At 37.9% G+C, this 26,100-nt stretch overlaps 1 protein-coding gene across 1 annotated transcript in view; it reads right to left on the bottom strand.

Moving 5' to 3' along the window:
* The window catches only part of SUCLG2 (succinate-CoA ligase GDP-forming beta subunit), a 286,985-nt gene that overhangs the window by 131,022 nt on the left and 129,863 nt on the right, over positions 1 to 26,100 (bottom strand). The window contains exons 3-6 of the mRNA XM_003279595.3: positions 18,765 to 18,864; positions 17,815 to 17,905; positions 10,152 to 10,304; positions 7,907 to 7,996 (exon numbers count right to left, since the gene is read on the bottom strand). Coding sequence (XP_003279643.1) covers positions 7,907 to 7,996; positions 10,152 to 10,304; positions 17,815 to 17,905; positions 18,765 to 18,864 — 434 coding nt within the window. The remainder of the gene's footprint in view (positions 1 to 7,906; positions 7,997 to 10,151; positions 10,305 to 17,814; positions 17,906 to 18,764; positions 18,865 to 26,100) is intronic.

Genomic DNA, 26,100 nt, shown 5'->3' with positions numbered 1-26,100 from the left:
TTTGAGGGCTAGTAGATATAAACAAACCTACATAATAAGTATGATTAAATATTTTTAATATTAAATATTTGTACAGGTAGATAATACATGTATATGATACAAAATACCCAAAGAACTTAAGGGTTTTCCCTGATTGTACCACTCAACCACACAGGCCCCCAGTGGCAGCCAAGTCATAAATTTAGCCTTCATCTGAGAGACAGTCTATGCCTAAGACAGTACGCATTCCTCCTTCACCTGTCTTAAAAAAGCAAACTTGTTCCTATGCCTCTTTACTTAACAGCTTTTTAGAGACACCTCATCAGCAACACAGGTAGATCAATCATATCCTTTTAATTGACTAAATAATATCTTACTGTATTGATACGCTATAATTCCTTTAACCTTTCACTTAAATAATGACCAAATGCATTGTTTGTAATAGGTTGACATTACAGCACTGCCTTATTTATCTCTGTATATTTAACATACACGTGATTAAACATTCGTAGGATAAATTACCCAGAGTGAAGCAAAAAGGAATGTAGCCATTTTAAACATCAAAACGTTCTGTTAAATTGTTCTTTTTTTTTTTTTGAGACCGAGTCTTGCTCTGTTGCCAGGCTGGAGTGCAGTGGCGCGATCTCAGCTCACTGCAACCTCCACCTCCCGGGTTCAAGCGATTCCCCTGCCTCAGCCTCCCGAGTAGCTAGGACTACAGGTGTGCCACCAATCCTGGCTAATTTTTTGTATTTTAGTAGAGACGGGTTTTCACCATGTTGGCCAGGATGGTCTCGATCTCCTGACCTCGTGATCTGCCTGCCTCGGCCTCCCAAAGGGCTGGGATTACAGGCGTGAGCCACCGCGCCCGGCCTAAATTGTTCTTGATAGAAGCTGTCCCTGATTTCCACCCCTAAAAAGCAAAAATTATCAGAGACACTATTTTCCAATTCACAATCATTAGCCATTTGTATCTTTGCCAGTGTGTTAGGTGAAAAAGGTTATCTCAGTGATATGGTTGGGTTCTGTGTCCCCACCCAAATCTCACCTTGAATTGTAATAATTCCCACGTGTTGTAGGAGGGACCCAGTGGGAGGTAATTGAATCATGGGGACAGGATTTTCCCATGCTGTTCTCATGATAGTGAATAAATCTCACATGATCTGGTGGTTTTATAACCACCAGCTCTCTTGCCTGCCACCATGTAAGAAGTCCCTTCACTCTTCCTTCGTCTTCCACCATGATTGTGAGGCTTCCCCAGCCATGTGGAACTGTAAGTAAATTAAACCTCTTTCCTTCATAAATTATCCAGTCTCGAGTGTACCTTTATTATCAGCGTGAGAACAGACGAGTACACTCACATATAGTTTTAATTTGAATTTATTTTATTATGAATGACTTTGCACATTATTCTATGAGCTTAAGAGACCTTTTTTTGTGAATTTTGCCTATTTTTCTGTTGACATTTTGGTCTCTTTCTTATTAATTTATAGGAAGAGTGTGACTGTGTGTGTGTGTGTGTGTGTGTGTGTGTGTGTGTGTGTGTGTACAAGAGAGTCTTGCTTTGTCACCCAGACTGGAGTGCACTGGCATAATCATGGCTCACTGCAGCCTTGAACCCCTGGGCTCAGATGGTCCTCCCACCTCAACCTATCAAATAGCTGGACTACAGGCACATGCCACTAGGCTCAGCTAATTTTTTTATTTTAATTTTTTCTAGAGATGGGGGTCTCGCTATGTTACCCAGGCTGCTCTTAAATTCCTGGTCTCAAGCAATCCTCTTGCCTCAGCCCCTTTAACGTTTACCTTTTGAACATGCTTTTGTTACTTTTGCCACATGGAAATTTCATAATAATGTCACCCTTATATGGCTTCTGGCTTTGTGTCAGACTTTTAAAAGGCTAGTCCCATTCTGAGAGTATTTTTTTAAATTATCCCTTTATTTTTTCTAGTATTCTTTATAATTTCTTCCGTTTTTTTAATCCAAATAAAATTTGAGTTGAAGTGTGAAGCCAGCAAATACTTCACTGCTGAATATTTTTTGTATTTTGGGGGGTTTTCTAGGTCATCAATGTGAGCTTGCAATGTGAGTTGCATGGGGCAGGCATCTTATGTATCCTGGGCACCTTGGCATCCACTGTAGTGATGCAACCTCTGCAGAGTCAACATTCGATAAATATTGGTTGAATTAAAGATTAATTCAATTCTAAGTGGGGACTACATAATAGAAATAACTTCCGGGTACATATATATGTATAACCTAATCCAGCTACTTCAAAACTTCCTTTTTAAAAAATTGTGGTAAAATACACAAAACATAAAATTCACCATATCTCAACCATTTTGAAGCGTCTACACAGTTCTGCAGGGTCAAGTCGGTACATTCACATTGTTGTGCAACCAATCTCTAGAACTTCTTCATCTTCCCTCACACTCTGTGTAGCTAAACAAACTCCCGTTCTTCTCTTCCCACTGCCTCTGGCAACATCATTCTACTTTGTGTCTATAAATTTGACTATCCTAGATAGTATCTCTCTCTCTGCCTCTCTCTCCATCTCCATATATTTTTTTTTCTCACACACACACACACACACACACACACACACACACCCCTCTCTCTCTATATATATACACATATATATCTCTCCATATATATCTCCATATATATGTATATAGATAATATGTATAGATATATATAGATACCAGATATATATAGATATTAGAGATCTCTATATACGTACATACATAAAATAAAAGATATGAATCTCTATACATACACTAGGTACCTGTGGAATCATCCAGTGTTTGTCTTTTTGTGACTGGCTTATTTCACTTAGCACAATGTCCTCAGGCCCCATCCATACTGCAGCATGTGTCAGAATCTTCTTTTACAAGGTTCAATAAAGTTCCATTATAGTATATACCACATTTTGTTTATCCATTCATCCAAAGATACACACTCAAATTGTTTCAGAACTTCTTAAGCCTACACCACCTTCGCTTAGTACCAGACTGCATTTTCTGCACATTAATCCCATTGTAATTATACATTAGCACAGCATTTTGGGGATATTTTCTGTTTTAATTTTTACTGTTGTGCAAAGTCAGACTATAATTTTTTTGAGCAAGGCTAAAACATAATTTGATCTTGGAGACATCTCCAAACCAAGCTGGTTCTCCCTTGTAGATCTCACAATGACAAACCCTTGTAAGATGTCTTATTCCAGAAGCTATTCACTAAATGTTTATAAGGGCTAGGCAGACAGAATGTGTTAAGTGTGACCAGGTGTAACAGGGAATGGCATGGCATGTGGCAAGTTGAGATTAGCATTCCTGCCTTCTACAAATGTTAAAAATAAGCACAGGTCAAAGAAAACAGTCTCCTGGTCAACTTGCAGTCAGTCGCTTTCTGCCGCCATCTACTTTCTCAGCTCATAACCACTGTGTACAAAAAGCTTTTCTGTACTTTTGCCATCAACTGTTATTTTGCCTGTTAAGTAATTTTTAAAAATTAAAATCCATAAAATCAAATATACATACATGAAAACCTGACAAGTTTATAAAAATCTTTAAAAATGTCTCAACAGGAGCATAAGGAGGAAGGGCCTCAGAACCGCGCAGGCACAGCTGTGTGCTGCATCGCCAAGACGTCGTTACCAAAGTATACTCCATTGCGCCAGGCCACTCCACCCTCGACCCTCCACCCAGCGGAAGACGACATATCCCTGGAAACCCAGCAGGCACAAGCCGAGCGGTTGGCCATAAAAGCCCAGCTGAAACGGGAGTACTTGCTTCAGTACAATGACCCTAACTGCCAACGGCTCATTGAAGATTCTGCCTTGATTCGTTGGACCTATGCAAGAGCAGCAAATGTCTATCCTAATTTCACCCCTAAAAACTCACTCTTGGGAGCTTTCTGTGGAATTAGGCACCTCTTCTTCTGGTATTATGTTTTCAAAACTGACAGGAATAGGAAAGAAAAACTTATTTAGGATGGAAAACTGGATCCAACATTTAACATCTCATATTAAATCTGGCAATGATGACTGTGTATTCTTGCTGAAATAAATCGTCTATTAATCAAACAAAAGTCTCAACAGGTTAAGAATTTTAAGTATTTTTCTTGCATTCCAGAAATTATCATCAATATTCACATATGCCTCTCAAATCTAGCCAGAAGTACAAACCACTTCAAGAGGTGTTAGTGATCTTGCACTGACTGGGACCATCTGATCTTTTCATCAGCCTAAATCCTAGAGGCACATGTTGACAATTCATGGCCCTCATGTTTTTAGAAACGAACAGTATAGATGATAATTAAGACACACTTGACAAACATGTAAGTTTCAGTCATACAATATTCACCCTTTATCCTCAGTTTCCCTTTCTGTGGTTTTAGTTACCCATCGTCTACTGTGGTCCAAGTTATTAAATGGAAAGGACAAAATTATAGAATAAGATCTTTGGATGGAACACAGCACTAAAATCACTGATGGATTACAACCTCTACAGCCACACTTTGATGAACTAAAAAGAAAGAGATAAACTTCTAATTATGATGTTCTTCTAAAAGGTTGTGGTGAAAAAACTTCAGCTATCCAGGATCCCTGACCATTGACATCATCTGTTCCTGACATCCAGCCATTGACACCAATGGTTTGATGATCCAGGATCATCCAAAGTAGATGTCCCTCACAAAGTATTGCCAGGAGGTCATGAGTAGCCCAATGCTACATCACAATGCTCACATCACTCACTCCACGTCTTACCATGTAGACACTGCATCATCTTACATCATCGCAAGAAGGATGAATACAGTACAATGAGATATTTTGAGAAAGAGACCATATTCACATCACTTTTATTACAGTATATTGCTATTGTTCTATTTTATACTGTTGTTAATATCTTACTGTACCTAATTTATAAGTTAAAATTTATCCTAAGTACAAATATCTAGAATATCCAGAAAAACAGAGTATATATAGGGTTTGGTAGTAGGTAAGCTTCAGGCATCCACTGGAGGTCTTGGAACGTATCCTCCACAGATAAGGGGGAACTACTATATTAAGCTTTCCTATGTCTTAACGTTTTTCAACAAACTCTCACACAAATAGACTTTGGTTGGGAACAAATACCGGTGATTGTTATGTAAAGTAAAATATCATCTTTATTTTTGTTATGTCTAATATTAATCACATTTTAGAGACAACAGGCATGAATCATAGGAAAGATATTAATAATTTTGCAAGACTATCATTTTATATGATATTCAACCATGAGTGAGGTACCTCCGAATGCCTAAACCACATCCTAGATGAAAATTAAGTAACTTAACTTTCAAAATCACGTTGAACCTAAGGGACCTCTAAGATACTATTTCTTTAGGAAAAGATCATTGATGATTGTTTAAATGTTTTCCCTTCTACCCTGTCCCATCTGCTCACTGTACACTGGCCCAATAGAGCATTTCACTAATCCCCACAGCTTGAGCAAGCTCCAAAAAGCAGAGATTCCCAAGCCTACAACTCTAGTGCACAGCTTTCCCTGGGTTCCCAAGCCATATATCCCTTCTACTGTAGAAATGCACTCAGGTGTCCCTAGATGAACAACTTCCAACATGTCTACAACTGAGATCAACCTCTCTCTCCCTCTGCCTGCCCCCACCGCTTCACATTCCTTTATCCATCCCTCTTCCTGTATCTTCTCAGCCAGCAGGCAGATGTCTACCGGTCTGTGAGCCCCTGAGGAACAATGGTTATTTTTCATTGTCTCTTTTCCCCAAGGCACAGCAGACTGAGCAGCACCTTATCAGTGCTCATTCCAAGCTGCTGAGAAAATGAAGATTTAAAGCGTTTCATGGAGTTAGCAGTGAAAAAAGAAAAAAAAATGAATTAAAACATTTTATTCCCTTTCCTCGATAAATTAATTCAAAGGTATACTGACAATATGGCCACTTACTGACCCCTCAGTTCTCACATATTCATCTTCCTTCCATAGGTAACTCATTTAAAACCTAGAGTGTTTCAGGTACCAGGAAAACAAGAGTAAGCCATTTAAGAGCTGTAAATAACTCTTAATTTTCTCGTATAATATGTAGTGAGGGGGGAGTATCTTGTGATGTACATTATACTGTTATTAACTTCTCTAGAACTCTCTATTACGTTCACCTCCTGAGCTTTTAAATATGTGGTCAGCAGATTTTGCCCATTCCAGATTTATTTTTCTGCCATGAAAAGCCACCTATTGCTGAGTCTCTAGGAACCTCTTCAAAGTGGACACCTAGAAGTGTTGTTTCACCTAGTCATGCGCATGACAAATGTTTCTTGGGCAATAAAAATAGATGACAAGCACTTTGCCAGCTACTGGCAACACAGCAGTGAGTACGATGGACAAAGTCCCTGCCGTGGTAAAGATTAGGATCTAGCAAAGGTGACTGCAAATAAATAAGAGAAATACAGATGTCCAAAGTGATAATGGAGGGTCACTGCGCAACTCTGGAGCTGACTGCCGGACACTGTACCTACACCACAGTGGCTGTATGGAAAATGGGCTCTTGGTAACCACCACTGCTACAGGAGAAGCCCCTTAATAAACATCAAATGAATGGCTGATGTAACTGGTATCCTCCTTTTCAGGAGGTGAAACCAACCACTGTAGCACATATTCAGGAATCTTCCAGTATCTTCCTTTCAACAGATCACTTTCCTGGCATCTCTTTGCTAGTCTCAGAAATGGCAATTAGTTCCTCTAACTGTCCATTGAATCCTGGCCCTTTCTCTCTCATCCTGAGGTTTAGTTCCAGATGACCCTGTTCCATTCTACCATCTTCAATCTTTTGCTTTCAAAGGGAGCTTTTATTTGTTTTCAAGTAAGTGGTTTCCCTTCATTTAAGCATACATATTTTTTAAAACCTTATTCTGTTTTACCCCTCTTTGACTTGCCTACTGTTGCCATTAAACTTCCAGAGAGAGTCAATCAAAAGAAAAAGACAAGACAGAAAGAAAAGAGTGCATCGTCTACTGTCTTATGGGAATAATGCTGCCCAACCAAATTTAAGGACATACTCTGTAACCTTTTCATAAAGCCCCAAGCCAGAGAACATACACACACGCACACATGTACACAATCTAGGGCCATTAAGGTGGCCTCTCTGAGTAACAGAGGAAGGAAAAAGTAAGTTTATCTGATTTAGCTGTGGGACTAGGAAGCTTGCCCCACTAGACACATAATCAGGTGCCATGAGCTGGAACAAAGGCAGAGCAGGGGACGATGCTAAGACAGATTCTGTCCCTCAACAGCTCTGAGGCCAATGTTTTGGTCTTTCAAGCCAAGGGATATTATTACAAAATTGGCATATTTTAAGCTGTTCTCAATAAAATATCAACTTTATGCCATCAATATTCATTTTGAATGCCCATTAGCTATGAAAGGATAGCAATTAGCTAAATAACATGTATTACTAATATTAATACCAATAAGAGCGGACCTTCATGGAGCACTATAATAAGGACTTCCACACATTATTCTACTGAATCCCCACAATAAGCCTCTCAGGAATTGTAATCATTCCCATCTTATAGAAGATGAAACTGAAGTTCGAACGAGCTGAATCACACACCTGCCAGGTGGCTAAGTACCAGCAATGCTACAGAAAAAATAGATTACCATCTATCATAAAGTGTATGTGTCCACATGCAATACACATGCACACACATACCAAAATACATTGAAAGACACATCATAAACATTCTCTTTTAAAACATCAGGGAAATATTTTTCTCCATCATAAACAGCTGGAGGAAGAAATTATAAAACAATAAATAATCCTGTTTCCTGGTAATCACAAACACTAGAGGCAATTAAGCAAGTTCCCAAATGTTTTCTGAAACAAGTCAGATGCACCATCCCCCAATGGCTTATATACCTGGCTTTTCAAAGGCCCAACGAAGCCTAGATTTTCTGCCATCCTCTGAGCTTGGCTGTCCTTTATTCCTTCAAAAATGTCGATTTGCTCCTAGTAAAAATAAATCAAATAAACAAAATTCAGACAGTCACTGAGAAGATTTACAACCTCAAAAGAAAATGCTTAGTATTTATTTGCAAATGAGTAATTAAAGTGTGGCATCTATCCAGAGATCTCTGAGCAGGGCTACCGCAGATGCCTGTAGGGTATGTTTTAATTAGCAGACCATCTATAAAACAGCCCTTCCAAAAACTACACAATTCTTCATAGTGGCATGCTGACAAGAAAATCTGATGCCAGTTTTCACTTTTAATTACTATACAGATGGCACTGACGAATATTTAGTCAGTTAATTTTTATGACATCTTTTGGAAGGCTTCCAAAGTAAGGTTTTCCTGCCTACTATTAGTTAAGTTTAAAGCCTATCATAGATAGGTTAAATATTAACTTATGATTTAAACACTCTATTGATGATAATTATTACTGTTACCTTAGCTCTATAAAATGCTATTGTCTCAAAGACACCGAGCACTGTCATTATACATTATTTCATGCATCCTCTTAACAAATAGAATGGCCTGCTTTAAATAATGTGAACTTTGAAAACAGCTAGGTGTTATTGGTAAGTCTGCATGAAAAGTCTCAATTCAGTTTCCAAGGTAATTAACTTAAATATATAACATTAGTGAAAATATTTTAAAACCAATCACTGAAGTATGAGTACAGCAGGTCTTCAAATAATGTTACTTCATTCAAGGTCATTTTGTTATAAGGTTGAGAAAAAAAAAAAATCAATTCCCAGCCAAAGCCACTGTCTCTGTGGAGTCTACACATTCCCCTCTTGTCTGAGTAGGTTTTCTCTGGGTCCCCTGGTTTTCTCCCACATCCCAAATCTGTACATGTCAGGTCAACTGGCATGTATACACAGTCCCAGTCTGAGTGGGTGTGAGTGTGGGTGTGGTGTGTGTGTTCCGCAATGGGATGGCGTCCCATCCAGGGTGGGTTCTTTCCTTGCACCCTGTGTTCTAGCCATCAGAGACCCTGAGCTGGAATAACTAGATAAATAATTATCTTACTTGTTTTTATGAAATCTTTCTGAAACGTATATATAGCTCCTATTTGTTTCAATGTGTAACATTAGAAGTGTGTTGGTCTTTATTCAGGAGTTGGGTGACATTTCTGTGAGCGGAAATATGCCATAGGAACTTAACTCTTATTTATATCAATTAGCCTATGTATGGTAACACTGGTTTCCTTATACATCATTTCCATTCGAGTCGCAGTTTCCAAGAACCTGTTGAGGATGCTAACTGGGTGTCTATTGTACGTTATTTAGACAAAGAGATTTAAGAAATAAAACCTCCCCTTTTCAAAGGGAAACAAAAAGTCATTTTCTAAAAGAAATAATGAATGTTTCTGGTGGAAAATTTTAATGTAATTTTGACCCCAAGACCCCAGATTAAAAACTTGAATTTTAGATTTGAAAACTTATGTTTTTCTCCTTATAGCTGAGGTAGGTTAAGAAGCACTTTATACACATCACCTCATTTAATCCTTACAATCCCACAGGGTAGAAATCACTCCATGTTCATTTTACTGATTTAAAAATGAGGTTTGGAGACTTTGAGAAACTTGCGCTCTGATTAAATCTGACCTCAGATCTCTGACTTGAAACTAATCTTAATATCAATAAATGAGTCAAGATTTCAAGGATTGAAAATAACTGACAGAATCTGAACTTCATAAAGATTCTAGTTTACATCAACAGTACTGAAAGACCTCAAGGTAGTTTCTAGTTCACATCTGCTAAAAGAGAATTTATTCATCTCCTAGGAGAGAATTTCTAGATCATATATAATATTAAATGAAAGAGAGTTAACCATGAGAAGTGAAAATATAGCAGTCCTCTCCCATTGGTTAATTATTGAGGAAGATTGGATGGAAAGGAATCAGGGAGGAAGAAAAGGCAGGAAGAAGGAAAGAAGGAAGGGTGGTAAAAGCAAAAATAAAAAGTCTTTGAACACTGAATACATTGATTCCACCCAACTTTCGACTGGATACCCAGAAAGAAAAAGGGCTCAACATCCTCATACCTTAAATTGTAGAGACAGATTTACTGCTCCTGGCCTTAGACTCCACATTAAATATTTAACAACTTCTACAAAAACAATCAATTAATAGCAGGTAGCCAGGAATTTAAACATACCTTAAAAATGAGCTCTGGGTTTGAAGCAGCCACCTCTTCAATGTCGACGCCCCCCTGGGGGCTGCCCACCAGCACAGGGCCATTGCAGGACCGGTCCATCAGAATTGCCAGGTAGGTTTCTCTGGAAATGTCCAAGGCTTCAGCAACCATCACCTACCACATTAGTGGGAAAGTCAAATTAATTCAGCATTAAGCTGATTTCTACTTGGAAATCTATACAAACTTGCTACACAAATCAAACGGCTTCATTTTCAGGCTCTTAAAGCCCAAGGAGTGAGTTTGCAGAGCTTTGAGAGTTCTGCTCTCATGGTGCACACAATGCCCATTTTCACCTCCTTAATTTTGATCCCGTTAACTTGTTCCAGCGACAGGTATTTGGTTTGCCTCAATGAACCTTCCCACTTTAATCTTCTTTTTTGTCCTTCCTCAAGAAACTGTGTCGCTTAAGAAAAACCCTAGAGAAGTGGCTGTTATTTTAATTTGAGATATTAACAGTACATATATATATATTACTACACTGACTTTTCTCAGATTTCACTGGTGGAAAACCAAGTATGATTGCCACAGATGGATTCTTTTACAGTATGTCTGATGCTTCATATGTTTGTATATTTCTGTCTCTTCTATCACTATATTTTATTTCATTTTATACTTCCTTTTAATTTACAAAAAGAATATTTGCTTGTTCAAAAATAATACAAACGATACCAAAAATATATAAATGAGAAAGTGAAAGCAGCCCCCTGCTACACAGCTCTACCTCAAACAAACCCTTGGGCCCCAGAAGTCAGGGCAGATATGAGCCTACCAGGAACCTCTGTGATAACTAGAAAAAGGCACCCATTCCTCTGGGAATGTGTGGTCACTTGCCAGGACCATGACTAGGAAAGGGACAAGTGGGATGGAAGAATGTCATTCAATTCCACGAGTGAGTGGGGACTCACTGCTTCAGCAAAGTGTCCTTTTGCTCTGTAGGACTTGAACTGCACATAACAGCCCCACCAGGAAAAACCTCTGCTAACATTCTAGTCCTTTCCTATGTATCTGCAAGCATTGCAGTAACGGAATCATCCTACATGTGGAAGCATATTATACACACTAGGATGCCTTCCTTTTTTTAAATCTTTTTTTTTTTTTTTTTTTTTAAAGACAGAGTCTCACTCCGTCACCCAGGCTGTAGTGCAGTGGCACAATCTCAGCTCACTACAACCTCCGCCTCCCTGCAACCTCTGCCTCCCATGTTCAAGCGATTCTCATGCCTCAGCCTCCTGAGTAGCTGGGCTTACAGGTGCCTGCCACTGCGCTTGGCTAATTTTTGTATTTTTAGTAGAGATGGGGATTCATCATGTTGGCCAGGCTAGTCCTGAACTGCTGACCTCAAATGATCTACCTGCCTCGGCCTCCCAAACTGCTGGGATTATAGACGTAAGCCACCACGCCTGGCTTCTTTTTTAAAATCTTAATACTACAACTTAAAAATCTTTCTAAGGTCTTCTCTCTTCATTGTGATTACATGGTATTTATATGACAATATTTATTTAACCATGTTCCTGCATGTATTTATTTATTTATTTTGAGATGGTCTTGCTGTGTTGCTCTCAGGCTGGAGTGCAATGGCACAATCGTGGCTCACTGCAGCCTTGACCTCCCAGGTTCAAACGATCCTCTCACTTCAGCCTCCTGAGTAGCCGAAACTACAGGCACGTGCCTCCACAGCCACTTAATTTTTGCTTTATTTTTTGTAGAGATGGGGTCTTGCTATGTTGCTCAGGCTGGTCTCAAACTCCTGGACTCAAGCAATACACTCGCCTCAGCCTCCCAAAGTGTTGGGATTACAGGCATGAGTCATGGTGCCTGGCCTGCTGACAGACATTTACATGAACTGCAATTTTCCTAAAATGCTACTTTCGTGAGTATTTTTGTACATATATCTTTGTTCACTTCTTTTGCTATCCCTGTAGATAAGCACCCTAAAAGTGAAATGTCTAGGTTTTAAACTGTGAATATTTAAAATGTTCATAAGTACTGTCAAAGTGCTTCAGAGAGGTTGTTCCAACTTACACACCTAACAAGAACAGTGAAAGATGTCTTGGATGTTTGAATAATATAAAAACAATCCCATAAATAATCAGTAATAGATGTGAAAACAATGAAAGCACTAACATTGCTTTTCTTTTCTTTCTTTTTTTTTTTTTTGAGACGGAATCTTGCTCTGTCACCCAGGCTGGAGTGTAGTGGCACAATCTCAGCTCACTGCAAGCTCTGCCTCCCGGGTTCACGCCATTCTCCTGCCTCAGCCTCCCGAGCAGCTGGGACTACAGGTGCCCGCCACCACACCCAGCTAATTTTTTTGTATTTTTTAGTGGAGACGGGGTTTCACCGTGTTAGCCAGGGTGGTCTCGATCTCCTGACCTCGCGATCCGCCCACCTCGGCCTCCCAAAGTGGTGGGATTACAGGCATGAGCCACCGCGCCTGGCCTAATTTTTTGTATTTTTAGTAGAGACGGGGTTTCACCGTGGTCTCAATCTCCTGACCTCGTGATTTGCCCACCTCGGCCTCCAAAGTGCTCGGATTACAAGTGTGAGCCACCGCGCCCAGCCACATTGCTTTTCTTACAAGTAGTTTAGTGATGGGTTGCACAAAAAAATGTTGTAGATTAAGTAGCATTAGATTTTAACTACTCAGATACCACCAAAACACTTAAGTTTTAGGTCACATGAAATGGGATAAATATATGATGATCTAAAAAGCTATAATGTAATGAATACAGAACTCCTCTTTTTCAAACTTTTGTTGAATTTACCATTAGCTAAAAATAAAATATACAGGTCTTTATATTGATTTATCAGAAATGGAAGTTCATAAGTACATAAAAACTATTTCTCAGCACACGGTGTTAGAATTAGCACAGAACCATTCTGATTTCAACTTGGTTGTTCTCACCAACAATGAAGGTCAAACCATCAGTCAGTACCTAATTCTCTGTCTTCAGGTTGCCTGAAACCGTCAATTCTTTCAGAATTTCTGATTGAGATGTAGGACAATATTTGAAGCAAAAATACTTAGCCCTATTCTTTCCTTATAAAATACAGTAACAACTTGTCGTTTATAGAAATAACATAAAGTCTGCCTTTCTAAGCATGAACATTAACACAAACATTTTAAGCAATTAAGATAATCATTTCTTCTAAAACTTTCTCTAGAAGAGAAAGCTGTTTTAAGAAATTTGATTGGCACAAAATACAAAATGAGGAATGTGTTTGGTATATGCTTTCAGGTCTACTGGCATAATACTGTTCATTTTCTAATGCAGAGTTAGTTTAATGAATAATACTTAATGACTTCCAGTAGTTATTCTTAAAGGCAACACAAAATTATAACTGTTTAGGATAAGTGTCATTCAAGAGTCCTATTCTTAATCTTCAAAAATGTTGACAGATGTGCTCTGTATTCCACCAAATTTCTATTTGTGAAGCCTAGCTGGTGTCTGAAACAGCTCTTGCTTCCTAGGAATAACGTATGACTCTTTAAGAAAATGCCAGCAGGAAAATGATAATTATCAAGAGATAATTCAAGAAATTTTATACAACAAAGACCAGTTTGTTGACATCGTCAAGCCTTCCAAATGACCGAGGATGACAGAGTATTTTAGGAAGTGTTATAGAGAAATCTAAATGGAATCCACAAATACTCATCCCTGAGCAACTCCATTAGAAAAATTTCAAAAGAGCTTCACCTGTGAGTTACACAAAGAATATGTTGACACATCGTCTTTGTGGAATCTACCAGTATAGAAAGCTTTTTAACTTTTTTTGACCTATCTACCACTGAATTGTGGTCAGGAGATGAGTGCTAGTGTACAAACTATTTGTAACACATCCATGAACACAGAAGATTAAAAGTACATTCTTGAATTTTAAATTGATTACAGAGCAGTAACCACTATTGGTACTGAATCCTGGACTGCACGATGAGTAGCACTGTCTCACAGGCCCTAGTACTAGCCCCAGGAACACATAACACATTGGCACAGACTTAGAAAACAAATATCTGATGTGTATAAATGTGTGTATGTGTTTAAATAGCTTCTCAAACAAATTTAGAATCAAAAGGTTCTATAATCTGTGGACTTCTACTTTAGAGAAGATGGAGTAGACACATTTTTCCCTATTCTTCCTGCTAAGTACAAACAAAAACCTTGGACATATATATACATAAAACTTAAGGTGACTCTGAAAGTTATAGAGAAGAAGGGAGACTAGCTAGGGAGCTTGCGGTCCAAGGAAGCACATGGTAGTGAGTCTCCTGTGTTTTCTTTGGCCTCATAAATCTCAGGCAGTGTGCTGGGTGCTAGAGAAGCCAGCAACCCAAAAACATGAACAGGCACAGACAAAGAAATCTCTAGGCTCACGTTTCACTAGGGAACTTCAACAAGCATTTAAAAAGAAATCAATACCAACTAACAATGAGCATGTTGGACACTGAAATTAAGAATCCAATGCCACTTGTAATTGCTTTAAAAGAGAACAATGTATGTGTAAGTCTGACAAAACATACACCAAACGTATATGCTGAAAACAATACAATGCTGATGAAACAAATCAAAGGAGACCTAAAAAAAGGAGAGACATATCATATTCATGGGTTGCAAGGCTTAACATAAAAATCAATTCCCTCCAAATTCATATACAGGTTTAATAAGATTCCTATCAAAATCTCAGCAAGATTTTTTCGTAGATAAAGACAAAATTGTTCTAGATTGTACATAAAGAGGCACAGGAACTAGAACGGGTAAAACTGTTTTGGAAAAGAAGAATAAAGTGAGAAGAGCTATTCTACTCAATTTCAGAATTTATATAAATACAGTAATTAAGACTCTGTGGTATTGGTGGAGGGACAGCCACAAAGATCAATGGAACAAAACAGAGAACCCCAAAACAGACCCAAAGAAATATGCCCAGCTGAATTTTGACAAAGATGTAAAAGCAATTCAATGGAGAAAAGATAAGCCTTTTCAAAACACAGTGCAGGAGCAATTGAATATTATAGCCCTCTTGCCCCTTAAAAAATAACCTTGACCTCAGTCTCACAACTTATTCAAAAGTTAACTCAAAATGGATCACAAACCTAAATATAAAACATAAAACTATACAACATCTAGAAAAAACATGAGAAAATTTTTATTATGAAGGGCAAGGTAAAGAGGACTTAGACCTGAAACTAAAAATGTATAATCCATAAAGGAAATATTGATGTATTAGACTTCATCAGAATTAAACACTTTTGCCCTGCAAATGACCCTGTTGAAAAAATGAATATATACGTTATATAGTGTAACAGATAATACTTAGAAAGCACATATCCAACAGTGGACTAGTACCTAGAACAACTCAAAACTCAATAGTAAAAACATAATCTAACTAGAAAATGGCCAAAAGAAATTTGCTTTGTCTCTTCATGCTGCTGTTACAAACTACCTGAGATTTGGTCATTTACAAAGGACAAAAATATATTGTTTCACAGTTCTGGAGGCTGGGAAGTCCAAGATCAGTGCACTGCCATTTAGTGACATGGCCTTCCTTGCTTCATCCTCACATGGCAGAAAGTGGAAGTGCAAAACAGGTGTAAGCTAGTTCCCTTCAGCCCTTTTATAAAGCACTACCAGGGATGTCCAATATTTTGGCTTCCCTGGGCCACAATGGAATAAGAAGGATTGTCTTGGGCTGCACATAAAATACACTAACACTAATGATAGCTGAGCTAAGAAACTAAAATTGCAAAAAAACTCTCATAATGTTTAAGAAAGGTTACAAATTTGTCTTGGGCCACTTTCAAAGCCATCCTGAGATGCCTGTGGCCTGTGGGCCATGGGTTGGGCAAGCCTGCACTAATCCATTCATGAGGACAGAGCCTTCATGACTAATCACTTCCCAAAAGGCTCTACCTCTTGATGCCACCACAATGGGGATTAAATTTCAACATGCATTTTGGAGGGAACATTCAGACCATAGCATCCATGAACAGATAATTCACCAATCACAATCTACAGATGGCAAATAAGCACATGAAAAGATGTTCAACATCTTTAGCCATTAGGGAAATGCAAATTAAAATCACAATGAAATATCACTACTCACCCATAAGAATGGCTAAATAATACCACCACCACCAAATGCGGGCTAGAATGTGGAGAACCCTGATCACTTACACATTGCTGATGGCAATGTAAAATGGAACAGCCATACCGAAAAACATTCATCAGTTTCTTTAAAAAACTAATCATATAACTTCCATATAACCCAAAAATTATCTCCCAAAATGAAGATTTATATTTATACCAAAAACCTGTTCATGAATGTCTAGAGTGGCTTTATTTGTAATAGCCAAAAACGAACCAACACAGATGTCTTTCAACAGATGATGGTTAAACAAATTGTGGTAGGTATATCCATATCACAGATTGCTACATAGCAAGAAAAAGGACTGTAATGGGATTATTACACATTGTATGCCTGTATCAAAACATGTCAGGTACCTTATAAATATATACACCTACTTATAAATATATGTACCCACAAAAATTAACAAAAGATATTACAAAAATATTAAAAATATATATTAAAAATACATTAAATTAAATATTTAAAAAAGATATTAAAAAAATACAACAACTTAAGAGTTTTCCACAAAACTCTCCCTGAGAAGTAAAAACAGGATGTTACCACTGCAGTGTCCTGCAGCATGGTGCACTGGTAGAGACCACTGATCTGTGATGCTATGTCAATGGAGCAGACAGCTGCCACCCCAAAATGTGGGACCCTAATTCGCCGTTAGGACAGGACCTTCTAACCATGGATGCTTTTCAGGGCTGATACATGTGATCTGTGAAGTTGTATAGGGATTTAATGTTTAGCTATAGCTGTCTTGAAATTTTAACACGGGTCCCTGACTTTTTATTTCGCACTGGATCCTGCAACCCAGGTAGCTAGTTCCGGTGTCTGGATACACAAAAGGGTTGGTGAAAGGTAGATTGGCAGGAGGGAGAGTTAGGTTCTGGTCTCAGCTCTACCACTCACAATTTGATGACTGAGGCAGGCCCCTTTCCTCTGGGCTTTATTTTCTATGTGTGGATGAGGGGTGTGTGTCCACATGCTATACATACTTGTGTACTTCAGCTGACCTTCCTAATGCAATATACCCCCAGCAATAAAAATGGCTCAAAATTATAGTCATCCTAAAATAAGGAATGGGGCATTTAGAAAAACAACCACAATAGGTAATTCTGACAGACACGCCTGGGGTTGAGGGCCACTGTGTGGGAGCAGCGAATGTCCCTCACTGAGTATAAGGCTGTCATAGCAAGTGCTTCTCAACTAAATAGAAAGCATCTGTGTTCTCAGAGGGAAAGCCATTGCTCGGTCACTCACCCTCACCCACTTTTGCTAAATGCTAATGATAATAAATAATATTACTATCATAGAGCCCTTTTTATTTCTCCTCCAAGACATACTACTTACTAAACAGATTAGATGAGCTTTAAAAACTAAAATGGAACACTGCCAAAGAGCAGTACTTCATTAAATTCTGTCAAAAACTAAAGGATGGTTTTCTTTTCTATTTTTTAACACATATATAGAAAATGACCCAAAGTATCCATATTACCTTGTTAACTTTCACACCTTCTTTTGGAGTTTGTTTTGTCGCTAGATTGTACCCAATCATCTGTTTAGCCAGCTGTCCCACAACATTAGGGCTAAGAGAAAGAGAAAACAAGCAGAAAATGAATGTTTGTTGAAAATTATGTAAAGCAGAGTCCTTACACAGAGCCTCATGTCTACACTGCAAAGGGTTCGCCTTCACCCTCACAAAATCCGTGAGTCTTTCTGCTTATGTGCTGCATGTTTAGCACTATACTAGAAGCTCACTGAGAGCAAAATAAAAATGAGTTCATGAATGAATAAATGAAACAAAAGATGCTTTGTGACCTCTTCACCCAAAAAAGTTACAGTCACAGTAAAGAGAGAATGCTGAAATGCACACCAGATTCAGATAAGAGTTGACTGAAGATCCGACAGTGGAAAACTGGGGAGATACTGAACAATGAGAGGGAAAGGAAGAGGGTAAAGATCAAAGTAAATAGTAAAAAGATGTGTGACAGGAACAGGGAGGAGAGAAAAGTGTTCAGTGCTAGGAGATGCAGAAGATGAAGTTGAAAAGACAGGCTCAAACAAAGGAAGGCTTGGACTATCAGAGGGGAGGTACCCCAGATGCCACTGGTAATGGGGAGTCCCTGCAGGTTCTTGAATAGAGGAGTGACATTATGGAAGTAGCATTTCAGTTGGAAGTGGTATCATTTCCAACATTTATGATGAATCATTGATTGTCTAGGACACAAAGACTGCCAAGTTTTCACCAATTAGTAAGAAAAGTCATTTTGTGGGAGCAGAAGCAAAACTAGGGCACTGCCAGAGCCCTCTACCTGTGATTTCACTTTCTTCTAGTTGCTTTGGCCTGCTCCTACCCCACCACAACCATCCTCAGTGTGCCTTTCCATCTTGAGCAAGATCTTCCGTAACTGCCAAAAGACAAGGAATAACAACCTCCAGACTTACTCTTTTGTTAAATGAACACCTCCTTTCAAACCACTATTGAAGACACCTTTTCCTCTTCCTCCAGCTAAGATCTGGGCTTTTAAAACAATTTCTTTTGCATCTGAAAAAGAAAAATCCAGAGTTGGTAGCTGATTTTAAGTTCTTTTTTTGTTTTTTAAGCAATAAGGAAACCAATAATGGCACATAACTTCCAAGTAACTGGTAAAAGCTCTCTCAAACTAACTTTGAAAATAAATGCAGTGAAGAACTTCAAAAAAATATCTACGTGCCAAAATACAAAGCTTGTTTACCGAGGATATTCAAATGCTTCCTACCAGTTTAATCATCTAATACTTGACCTTCCCAAGGGAAAGCGAGGCATGTGTCCCCTTGCTCTTTTGAGTGTGTCAGAAGCAGCTAAATAAATCCCGGAAGGAGGTATTAATTTTACTATGTAATGGTACTCCCATGTGGCAGAGGCACCAGTCGGCCAGTAGGAGGAGCTAACCATCAGAGATGTCAAAGGGAAGACTGGATCATGTGGGGGAAGGTTTAAAGACAAGACACAAAAGTCATAGTTAATAACTGCATTATTGGAAACCAACAGTTTTCTGAGCAGTTGTTCTATATATCAATAGGGTTGGGCAAGGGAGGAGGAAATGGATTACAACTAAAAGCAAGCAATATTTTAAAATTATTGGCAAGATAACAAAATATCCTGGGGGAAAGTGGTTGTGGAATCTTTACTTCTCATCACACTCCACGAATGAAAGAACTCTCTAATCTTGACTTTTTAGACGAGAGTTATTAACACAAATATCTTCCTTTGCAGGGAAGTTGGGTGCATGAAGCAGCCCAGTGACAAATGGGGCCTTTAGCAAACAGGGTAGCTCCCCTCCCCAACCACCAAAACAAAACGAAACAAAACAAAAACAAAAACAAAAACAAAAACTGCCTCCAAATCAAATATGTTTAATAAACCAAACAGCACACATCTGCAGACCACAGCTGATATCCTCTGTTTGTGAGTCATCTTTATTTAAAATCAGAGAACCCAACTGATCCCCTATAAGGCCATGAGAGTATTCTGGTTCAGTATACCAGATTTAGAATCTGCAAACCCAGGTTTCAATCTCTGGCCTCCATCCCTCATCCAGCTGTGTGACATTAGGCAAGTTACTTAATGTCTCTGAAACTCGGTTTATTCAACTGTGAAATGATGACGAAGGTTGTTTTAAAAATTAAATGAACCCACATGAATGCTTTATCCCAGAGCCTGAAAACTCGTGATTAATTAAAAACTATTACCTCGACCAGTTAGTTCATTTATTACCTTTGTATATTGTAAAGAATGAAAGGGATCATTACAGAGATGGCTAAACCAAAAAACTAACAAGCGCTCCATTAAGTTTGGTTATTTCAGCTATTACTGTCACTGTCATCATCATTGTTACTCACAGGCAAGCAGGTAAAGGTTCACACGGAAAGAGCCGTGGAAGGTTTTATCATCAAGGCAATGGGGAACTACAGAACTATTTTACAGAAGGCATTCGGCCAGCTGATGTCACACCATTGAGGCTCCTTCACTGTCTTCACTGGTTAGTCTTCTTGTCTCCTATATTTGCTTACACTCAGAAAGCTGAAGCCCACCTTTTTCTCAGAAGCAAACACAGTTTTTTCTTAGAGTGCTGTCCTGTGTACCCTCTGGCAATAATTTCTGCCCTGGATATGAACCATCACAACATCGGTCAAGCCCTGTCTTATAATAAACTGGTTTCCATCAAGCTGATTAGAAGACAAATTAATTGTCACAAACTCACAGGGAAAGCAACCAAGTAAAATGAATACATTGCATATTTAGCATACTGCAAGAACAGTAGTAAGAGCAAGGATATTGGAGTTAAACAGACCTGGGTAAAATCTCCAACTCCACCTATCACTTTCTTTGTAGAGAAGAAACAACTGAGATTCAGAAAGGTAAAAGCATGCCGTTCTGTAAAGCAGTCATATTAAAGAAGTCTACAGTGTAAGGATGATGTGAAGAATAAATGAAATATAGTAAAGTGCCTGGCACATTTTTTTAAAGTCAAAATATGATAGCTATCATCATTATAATAATTTTCAGCAATTAAGAAAAAATGGCACACAGGAAGACATTTCCTATTTTTCTTTGGAAGACATCAACTGGAAAAAATACTTTTTGCTGTCTACTCAAAATTTTAATTGTGATCACCTGAAACTCTTTAAAATAACTGGCATTCCATTGCCATTATCATTTTTCATATCCTTGTCATCCTGAAGAGATGCTTTCCTCTCTGAGCTTTCCAGCAGCAAAACTTGAAAGCCAAAGAGAATACCTAATTGGGCATTGTTAATTGGCACTACATAGGCTTGATTAGATCAGCTTTAGTCACTAACCATCAAGTCACAGAAGCAGTTGTATCCTCAATGAAATGTTGTCAATTAAACGTGTCGCTATTTGACCTCCAGTCAAAAGGATTCCATGCAAAACAGTTGGCAGAACAAGCAACCAGTTCAGAGACTCTGAAACCACAGATCAGGACAAATGGAAACAGACAACAACCTACGCACATCTGCAACATACATCCCAGGCCAAAAATGAGTTCACTAAAATCATCTCTTCGGATTACATCTCAAGCACTAAATCAACATAGTAAGTCAGCAAGTCAGCAGCCCAAAGTAAAGCAAGTTTTTCTCATCTTGAGAAAAACTCTCATGAAGTAATTTAATTCAAGGCTTATTTATTCAAGGTGCTGAAAATTAAGATGACTAAATCCCACTCAACAGTAACTCGGCTCTTCATTCAGTATTTACCAAATTGATTCACAGGTACTAAATGTCACTCTTTCTATTTATTTAAAGATCTGATCTCTCCCAAAACTCAAATTTCTGTTTTTTTTAACATTGCCTCTTGCCCCAATCCCGAACAGTATTAGAAAAGAAAAAAAAAAAAAATCCCATACATGAAATGCAATTTTTGTCTGAATAAGATGACTTAACCATCCTTTAGAAAAACAAGCTAAAAGGACAGAGGAAAAAAATAACTCTAATAGGTGTTGGGTTTTTTTTTTTTGTTTTTTGTTTTAGACAGAGTCGCACTTTGTCACCCAGGCTGGAGTGCAGTGGTGTGATCTTGGCTCACTGTAACCTCTGCCTCCCGGGTTCAAGCGATTCTCTTGCCTCAGCCTTCCGAGTAGCTGGGGTTACAGGCACATGCCACCACGCCCAGCTAAGTTTTTGTATTTTTAGCAGAGATGAGGTTTCCCATGTTGCTCCGGCTGGTCTCAAACTCCTGAGCTCAGGCAATCTGCCCACCTCAGCCTCCCAAAGTGCTAGGATTACAGGCATAAAATAGATTTTATATAGAAGTAGACAGCAACCTAGACACTGATAATTATATTATTGGACTCTGAGTTGGTATGACTCGGGTCTGGATAACTCCAAAGTCTTTGCTCTTAATTGCTATTTTTATATGCAGTAGCCTAGGTATGCAATGCCTTAACTAAATTTTGTTCCTTTCGTAGTGAGTTTCTGAAAATAACCAGTACTCATGGCTAGGTTTTCACTCAGTTTAATGGGAACAAGTTTATTAGAATTTACATATATTTTAGTAGAAAACACTGTAAGACATATCTGACAAACTTATAAATATGTAAGACTCTCAAACACAATATCACTTAAGAGAACAATATTTAGAGCCATTTAAAAACTCTAAGCAAAACCTCACTCTGTGGTCTTTCTTTACTCTATTAGCTGAATTATAACAATGCTTTTACAAATGTTTTCTTTTCATTCTTTACCACAAGTGTTATTCTAATTATAATACAGTTTTATAACAATTTTTATAGATCTCCAACAGTCACATGCTAGATAATAAACATTCTTGGAAGCAGTAGATCTAAAGGGAAAAAAATCGATTCTTTAAGAAAAGCATAATCTAAATAGAATACACATTTTTAATTAAGCAAGCTTTGTAAAATGTGGTTCACTTAATTTTCTTAGAGATGGCTTTCTGAAAACATATTTACACAAAGTAATGCTCACAAGACATATTTCAGAGCTATAATAGGAATCATAGTAAATGTCTGAAATGTTAATCAAATATATTGACAAAAGCAAGTTATTTTCAACTATTTTTTAAAAACAGTTCAGTGATGAGTCAACTATTTGTGTTACTGAGCTGGTTTTTATTCAGCATTGCTCTTTTCTAAAATATAATACTTTCCTAAATGCTAAATGTATCACTGATACTGCAATGAGATGACTACTGCAATGATCATCTATTTGGAGTCAATAATATTGGACTTGTGGAAACTGATTTCTATGGTTCACTGTCTGGGGCAAAATTGGAATATCCAGTTCTCAGCACAATTGCAATGTGTAATATGTAACATGGCAATCACCTTTCATGAGAGTTGATAGAATTCCTAATTGAGAAAGTTAAATTGTATTTCAGAATTTCAGATTTACCTATTACCAGAAGGCAAGGAGAAGGGAAAGTGGAAGGCAAGAGAAGAGTCAATAGATATTGTGTAAAGATGAACTTTAATAAAGAATATACAATTATATAGAGATAAGTTAGAGGCCTTGGTGCCAATTTCCCAAAGGAAATGAGCTCACTTCTATGTTTGTTTTATGACTTCAGAACCCAAACATAAAAATAGAGAGTTACCAATCTTCAATCATTACTATAATATCACCTATAGACTGACACATATTTCCTCAAGTTGTAACTGGGTCAATGGGAAAAAGATGATACTGTGATAATTCTCCATATGTCCAAAGGCATCTTTGAGACTGAAATAATTATTTCAGCTTTCAACATGTCTGACATGGACTTTTCAAATTTGGGACAGAGAATTTCAAACATACAGCACATTAGAATAAATCATTTCACCGTTGGTCACATCATTTGACTGAATGAGACTGGAGATACGTGGCTCTCCAGTAGACTGCTGCCCATCAGAGATTTGAATCATATATGTCTAAAACAGCCACTTTCAAATATAAGTAAAAGATAGAAATAGAACCATCTCCAGGACAAGGATTTTATGATACAAATAGGAAGTTATCCAGGGAGATATTATTTCAAATCAAGAAATCCTTAACTGATAAGGCTTTCATGTAAGTTTTAAATCTAAAATTTCCTTTTGAATATGATTCCATATTATGAAAAAAAAATCCTTTCTTTGGATACTGTGGGGTCATGATAATGCCATTTTGAAGAGTTTGGTTGTTTAAAAATGATAATATCTTAATACAAAACATATTTATGCTTTTGATGGAATAATTTTAATTTTAGTCTCTATAAAAATTCCTAAAGTTTATTAAATCATAGTTTTTTCATATTTGCCATACTCTTAAAAATATTATATATTTATTACTATATTATAGGCCACATTAAAATCTGTAATATAAATTAGGCTACTCTTCTATCTTGTCACTAATCTTACTTATTGCTTTCATAACCGTTAATACACATTTTGTTGGTGATAAAATTTTTAAAGCTAAATAAAAATTACCTCTAGAAAAACCCAATTCAGTTGTAACATCTTACCGTTCTCAGTAAAAGAGACAATCTTGCTCTTTTCATGTAGTTTAAAAACTAGTAAGCCAATCTTACATTGTGTCAATTATATTAAAAGATACATTTCTACACAAAAGCCTTAGGACGGAACTCCCTAACACTGATGGCAAAACAAAACAAAACAAAACAAACAAACAAACAAAAAACCCATGTGACCTCATTCAACACCTGTAACTAATTAAAGAACTTCTAACATTGTAAGAATGAAACCATAGGACATTAAACAAATCTTTTGCAAATGAAACCACTTGAAGAAATGACAGTTTTTCAGAAAAATACAAGTTTCTTCAAAAGAACAAACTTCCAGAAGAAATCTCTACTGATTAATTACAGGACAAAGCAATCCTATTATGATATACATTGACAGCAAAAATACCTGTGTAACACTTGTAATTTCAAGAGATGCTGGAAACAGTCATGGAAGATAAAAAGCATTTATGAAAGCCGAAAGTATTTCTGCTGTATTATGTGTATGTATTTAAAGGAAGTTAAGGAAAACTAGCTATAAAAAAATCATGTTTCCCCCTGATTTTCAAACCAAAGGTGTGAGTCATCCAGGGTTCAATTAAGGAGACAGAACTACTATGACTTATAGACAAGGGATTTATTATAGGAATCAAAGCTTGCACAATTGCAAGAGGAGCTGAGAAAGGGCAGGTCTAAAAGTGAGGTTGGAGAGTCCTAGGTGTCCCCAGCCAGCAAAGCGGAGGAATCGGCCCCTCCAGATGGAGAAGTGGATGGCAATGGAGGAGCTGGGGAAAAGGACTTGGGACTTGCTGCCAAGTGCTACAGTTTGGATGCTTGTCCCCACAAAATCTCTCATTGAAATCTGACCTCCAGTGTTGGAGGACAGGCCTAATGGGAGGTGCTTGGGTCATGGGAGAGGATCCCTTATGAATAGATTACCTGGAACTTAAAATAAAACAAAATTAAATTTAAAAATAAATAAATAAATAAATTACCCATCCTCAGGTACTCTTTTACAGCAACACTAAATAGACTAAGACACCAAGCATCTCATGATGCGCCTGGGTCCATATTGCTCAGCAGGATCAGCACTTGGGACAAACAGCTGGACACAGTGCAGAGAAGAGCAAGAAAAGGCTGGAGCCTCTTGCTAACATCTCCACATTTGTCTGTCACTACCTAATCACAATGAACTGCAGGGAGTAATCGCAAATTCTGTGCAAACTCCTCTTTTAGTCAACTCGAACCCAAAACTATACAGGGAAGGGGATTCTGGAAAATGTAGTTCCAGCTTAAACAAGGTGACACAGTACAAGTCACCACACCTGATAGCTAAAACATCTGACAGCAGAGCCCACAAGTGTTGTGGGTTCAAAATGAACAGCTCTGAAACGTTTCTGAGTTGCTTGAGAATCCACGTCTCCTTTAGTTGCGTATTATTGAAGGCTACTTGACATTAAGGGGATTCTCTCGTCGACCATAACCAGTGATGAGGAAGGGAAGAACAAAAGGTGGCAACAGCCAGAACAGCTCTCGGTGTGCACACACTCATATGCTGCTGGTGGAACATAAACTCATGAAGGTTTCATTTGCAGAGCCAATTGGAATGACGGTGAAATTTAAAATGTATGGCTGCACCTATATTTAAAGATGTTTGTTTCACTTTTACAGCAATACTACTAATTTTAGAGATCATCCATCTTCTTTATTAGAAATCTTGTATTTTCCTTATTTTCTGTTATTTAAATCTGTTCCTCTCTCAGACCCTCCTCCATTGGTGAT

The sequence above is a fragment of the Nomascus leucogenys genome, chromosome 21, assembly GCF_006542625.1.
Source record: "Nomascus leucogenys isolate Asia chromosome 21, Asia_NLE_v1, whole genome shotgun sequence".
Lineage (NCBI taxonomy): Eukaryota > Metazoa > Chordata > Mammalia > Primates > Hylobatidae > Nomascus > Nomascus leucogenys.
This window is presented reverse-complemented; position numbering and strand designations above follow the sequence as displayed.